The sequence below is a fragment of the Limulus polyphemus genome, unplaced genomic scaffold, assembly GCF_000517525.1.
Source record: "Limulus polyphemus unplaced genomic scaffold, Limulus_polyphemus-2.1.2 Scaffold4960, whole genome shotgun sequence".
In the NCBI taxonomy this organism is placed as follows: domain Eukaryota; kingdom Metazoa; phylum Arthropoda; class Merostomata; order Xiphosura; family Limulidae; genus Limulus; species Limulus polyphemus.
Window position 1 is genome coordinate 60,678 of NW_013670570.1, and position 5,767 is coordinate 66,444.

At 29.5% G+C, this 5,767-nt stretch overlaps 2 protein-coding genes across 4 annotated transcripts in view; one reads left to right on the plus strand and one right to left on the minus strand.

Annotated features, from left to right (window-relative positions):
• The window catches only part of LOC106471914 (factor VIII intron 22 protein-like), a 26,968-nt gene extending 21,207 nt beyond the window's left edge, over positions 1-5,761 (plus strand). The window contains exons 8-11 of one of the 3 annotated variants that reach the window (XM_022400537.1): positions 1,317-1,398; positions 2,194-2,240; positions 2,298-2,344; positions 4,694-5,761. In XM_022400537.1, coding sequence (XP_022256245.1) covers positions 1,317-1,398; positions 2,194-2,240; positions 2,298-2,344; position 4,694 — 177 coding nt within the window. In that variant the 3' untranslated portion in view covers positions 4,695-5,761. The remainder of the gene's footprint in view (positions 1-1,316; positions 1,399-2,193; positions 2,241-2,297; positions 2,345-4,693) is intronic. The other 2 variants (XM_022400536.1, XM_013932539.2) reach the window with 2 other exon arrangements.
• LOC106471915 (glutenin, high molecular weight subunit DY10-like) overlaps positions 4,961-5,767 on the minus strand; it is a 2,306-nt gene continuing 1,499 nt past the window's right edge. The window contains exon 2 of the mRNA XM_013932540.1: positions 4,961-4,983. Coding sequence (XP_013787994.1) covers positions 4,961-4,983 — 23 coding nt within the window. The remainder of the gene's footprint in view (positions 4,984-5,767) is intronic.

Below are 5,767 nucleotides of genomic sequence, written 5' to 3' on the forward strand. Positions count from 1 at the left end.
TGACTGAATCAATGTTACAATTAGTTTGTACTTTGCACCTGACTGAAATCAATGTTACAATTAGTTTGTACTTTGCACCTGACTGAAATCAATGTTACAATTAGTTTGTACTTTGCACCTAACTGAATCAATGCATTAAGGTATTTTACTTTATTTTATTTAAGTACAAGCATCTGAGATTTAATGTATGATATATGAATTACAGAATATCTGAATTAGCATCATGGATACCCTAAAGTAGTGGTTCTCAAACACTGCATGCTCGTGTTTTGTTTAAATTGTTTTGAGGTATAACCAGTCCTAATTTAGAAAAACATGTTAGCAAAAATTAATGTTTTAATACCCATTAATTGGAAGGATATAATTACTCTTTCTGGCACTTATTTCTATATATGACATGAATAAACAATCAGAAGCTCAGAATGTCCCCCTAGTGGCTTTCTCAGCCATTTTAATTGGCTTGGCACCATTTCTTTCGTTTGAACCAATATTCCAAAGAGGTAGGGTGTGTCTTTAGTCTGCTCAAAATTTCATATTTTTTTAGACTAAAATACATCTTAGTTACTAAGCTTGATAAATTATAGTGGAATTCTAAGGTATTAATGTAGTAATTTATGATTTTTTAGTTATTCAAATGTATATATAAAACCTAAAAAATTATTTTGTTTCATATCCTCCACGGGCAAATTTTTTAAAGGCTTAGCAACCGAGTACATAGGTCATAACTAGAAGTGATAATTGTTTGCTTTACTTCTTTATTTACTGTTCTATGTTTCAAGAAAAATAAGTTTAAGAACTTATTTCAAAATACAATAATGTATAATCATGTGTATAATAATTGAAATGTGACTGTGCTGAAAGAGTTAATTGATTTTTTGAACCCACATATTTCTTCTAACATCATGAACTGTTACTGGGAAATAGGTGACGTAATACTTCATCTCCTAAAGCAAAGATGAATTTCTTCCGAGCTTCAAAAAAAAAAATCTCAGTTAATTTAAAAATTATTGGGAAATTTTCTCTTCAACTTGAACATAACAAGTATAGGCATGAATCTGAGGTGCTTTTTTTTATACATTATTTATAACTTAATCATTTTGTTTAATCAAATTGGAATGGAGCCTAGATCGTTGACTGAAAGAAACTACAAGTATAGGCATGAATCTGAGGTGCTTTTTTTTATACATTATTATAACTTAATCATTTTGTTTAATCAAATTGGAATGGAGCCTAGATCGCATTGGAAATCCGTAAAATATTCAGTGTAGTAACGTTTTGCACAAGTAAAATGTGTTGTTTGTTGTTTTTTTTTAAAGCCAAGCCCACAGAAGTTAAAATCGGAGCACGCTGAAACACTAGAGAAGTACACGTGGGAGGTAGATGAAGTAAATAACTCGGGTATGTAGATGTTGTGTAATTGAACTTGTTTAGTAGATTACTTAATGAAAATATGTACAAACATTGGATAACTTCACAGTGTAATTTAGTAAAAATATTAAACTAGAGTTTAGGCTATTGCCCGTTGTTTGGCCAGAAGTTACTGGTATTTACCATAAATTACTAATTTAAAAATGTGATGACGTGAGAAAGAGAAAGGTAAGTAGTTAGATTTGTAAAATTTCACTGTAAGTTGTTCTTCCTTAAATTATTTATGGAAAAATTATGACTTGAAAGCTTAATTTTTATTGTTTGGTTGAAAGAAAAAATTTGGATAAACAAATATATTTTTATGACACAAAAATGATCTAATTAAAAACAAGACTTCAACTTTATTGTGCTAGAAATCTTATTCCATACAGAGTTTCACATTGGAAGTTAGTTTTCTTTTATTTTCAGTTTATGATTGGTAAGAATGTTTTTTCTTAACTCTGTTGGCACAGCTAAAGGTCAAAGTGCACACATCATTCAACATGGTATTGTACATTTGATATCAAAGTTAAAGCCTATTCATTTTACCGTGTATTGCTGATTTAAGAATAGTTTGTGTTAAAGGAGAGTAAATACCAGAAAAGATATACCAGAATTCTGGAAAACAAAACTTAAGATATGCACTAAGGAGGTTCTGGAGGTTATACAATTGGATATGTAAACTTTATAATTGTGTACAACTTATATCAGTACTTTAATGGGTATCTAGTAACATCTGTTCTAGCATTGTAACTCCTGCATAAATATCTTTATTTATTTATTTAGCTGGATATCTGTGTGAAGACCTGTTTCTTCTCCTTCAGTCACTTGTGGTAAGTGTGGTAATCAACAAAGTTAATGTTAAATGTGGTAATTATTTATTTATTTAGCTGGATATCTGTGTGAAGACCTGTTTCTTCTCCTTCAGTCACTTGTGGTAAGTGTGGTAATCAACAAAGTTAATGTTAAATGTGGTAATTAGAGAGTATGGAAACTTGTAATAATGAAAATGAGATTTAAAAATTTCATATGACCCTTCCCCTCAGCTAAACCCACTTCATTATTTATTAGGACACAACTTGGTAAGATTTTGAATTTCTGTGTTTATTTTTAGTGACAACTGTTTTCCTTATAACTTTAGTGTGATTAGTCTTCTCTTCTTGTGAATACAACAATATTGTCACAACAAATTTTTTATCTAAATTTAGAAAGACTGGTATTCTTTATTTTGTTTATACAACAAAATTGTTACAACTATTTTTCATCGAACTATAATCATAATGTTATTTTGATTTATAATCTAATTTCTGATCTTCACATTGACTAGTATTTTCCAATATATTATAATTAGTATTTCAACTCATCTTTTTCTGTGCATGTCATGAGGTTTTAGAGACTTTCACTCAAAATTTAATTAAGCTACTTTCTTTTAATGGTATAACAATGAATGTAGCATAAAAGCGTAGCTAATAATCCATATTTTAATAGTATATAAGTTTTAAGTTCTTACTTTTATAAGGCAATATTTTAAAAATATCTAGAATTTCCACTTGTGGTTGAAGTGACATTTTCTTTCTAGGCATCCCCTCTTCTCTAATTTATTTACCATCCCTCCAAAAAATATGAAATTTAATGTAAATTACTTATTATAATATCATCATTGCTCAGGCAAAGCATACTTTTCATAGCCTTCAATCTTATTTGGTTATGGAACCATGAAATAGACAACCAGACCCGTCTTGTAACACCCACCTGTCACATCCTCTCTTTCAGAAATAGCCAATAGTTCTCTCATTCTCTCTGACATTCAATACTATATTATTTATAAACAATGTATCAAATGATGTATTATATTATTTCGTTTTCTGTAAAGAGAATTGTCAATTTCACTTTAAGTTAAAGCTTGATTCCCATGGGAAACACATCAACAAGCATAGATGAAGTTTTAATGGCTCTTGTCACCTAGTTAGAAAGCCAGAAAAATTATGAATGTCAAAGGATATTATCTGCTTTTTGCAAATTATTATTCTGTGTTCTTTGGTGCATTATTTAATTAAATAAAAAATTGTTTAGTGCAGTAATATCATTGATATTAAAAAAGTAGGGTTAATTGTCATTGACAGTTGACAGCAAAAAAAATGACCCTTATGTACTTTTTTCTTGTTTTTCATGGACATTCTTTATTTCTTATTATAAAGTAACTAAAATGTAGAAAGAAACTTATGTTAGTAAAGGTTAGATTAGGTGAAGTAAATAATAATAATAATATAATTAAACATTTTCAGAGGGTACGCTCACAAGTAGCTTGTGCGTGATATACTTCAATAGCATAATGTGAGCTGCACACTTACCAAGTGATTTACAACTTATAATATTGTGAATAGTAATTAGACAGGATTCATAGGGCAATAAAATTTAAGTATAATTAGCTGTATACTTTTATGAGTGTAAAGCTACTTAAGATAAACAAATGAAGTTTCATATTAGAATTTGAAGTCATTCTAGAAAGAAAAAAAGGGTAACTTACATTTAATTCAACTTATTTATTTTTTTGATGGTTACAAAGTCAGTCAAATTGATCAACCTTGTATGAAGTTAGGGTAGAGAAAATAAAATAAAATATAAAGTTTTACTGAAAAAAGTTTGCAGTTTATTTAGGAGGTTTTAGAGATTACCTAAACACAATCTGAGATTTTTGAGGCAAAAAAAAATTGTAATCTTAACATGGAGATCACTTAGCACTCTGACTAATATATATAGAAAAATTTCATTAAAAAATCAGAGTATTTGTGTATAAAACAGTTGTAATGTTTATTAAAAAGCTGCCAAATTTTGTGAAGATACACAAAGTGTATTAAAAGTTATAGTATGGAAACTATACCGAGAACAGAATGGTTACAAAGTCGGTCAATTTGACCGACCTTATAGTGAGAGGGATAAGGAATCAAGATCCAATTTTTTCCAGTGATACTTTATCAATACTGTTTTCTGTTAGTAGGAATCAATATGAAACTGTGTGTGTGTGGACACTTAAAATCTGGCCATTTGATTTCCACACCTAAAGCAACATAAAGCTCCATGACAGTCTCATTGACCAGTTTGAGCTGATGTGAGCTAACTTTGTTCAGAACTGCACTTGTCAGCTAGTATAAATTGTGTCACTATATGTGAGTATTTATACTTCCATTTCACAGTTCACCCCCAGCAACATGTGAAAAACAACAACTTAGTGCTAGATTACATAGTCAGGCTTGTGTATATGAACCTTTTTATATACATTGTTTAGATGGCATGCCAGTCTTGTGACATTGAAACTTTGAAATTACTGCAGAAAGACTTGTGGTAAGTGTTTGTAGAAATAAAATAGTATTTGATAAATAGCATTTATAAATATGATTTTTTGTTAGTTTTATTTAAATCTAAGTATTCAGTGGTATATAAAACATTCTTGGTAACATTTCAAATATTGCAAAATTAAATTGTCCTGAGAAAGTTGTATGCATGAAAAATTGTAACTACAGAAAATTTACACTTGTGTAGTATTCTCATTACACTAATTAACTTTTTGGGTAGTAACTGCAAATAACAGGAGGAACATTCAGGATATGTATTATAGAACTAATGGATAAAAAATTGGGCAGCTCTTCTCGACTACAGAAAGAGGCTGTTATAAACTGAACATTATGATATATATACAGAAACAACAATGTGAATACTCGGAGCACATGTGCTACCCATGTAATGGATTGCCCCAAGTGAACGTAGGTAGAGTTTAATCTCAAGGTATTTTGAATCTTAAATGCAGCATTATTACTAGAGAGAGCAACTACAAGATATGAAAATAAGTCTTTTGGTAATATTGTCTGTCAGAACAATCTAATAGTATGTAAGTGTATCACAGACCGTGAATAGTAAAGATGTAAAAACCACATTTATAAATGTATGACGAATGACCATTTATTTGTATTTCATATCCACAAGTGATCATCAGATGCCTCACTTGCATAAAATTGAAATAAGAGAGCTGGTTGATGTTATTTTATAACAGTGGTTTTGTCTTGAGTAGCTGTAATACTACAAATTGTGCTTACCTTATAATTGTTTAATATTATAAGAGAAGTGGTTGATGTTATTTTATAACAGTGGTTTTGTCTTGAGTAGCTGTAATACTACAAATTGTGCTTACCTTATAATTGTTTAATATTATAAGAGAAGTGGTTGATGTTATTTTATAACAGTGGCTTTGTCTTGGGTAGCTGTAATACTACAAATTGTGCTTACCTTATATAATTGTTTAATATTATATAACAGTGGTTTTGTCTTGGGTAGCTGTAATACTACAAATTGTGCTTACCTTATA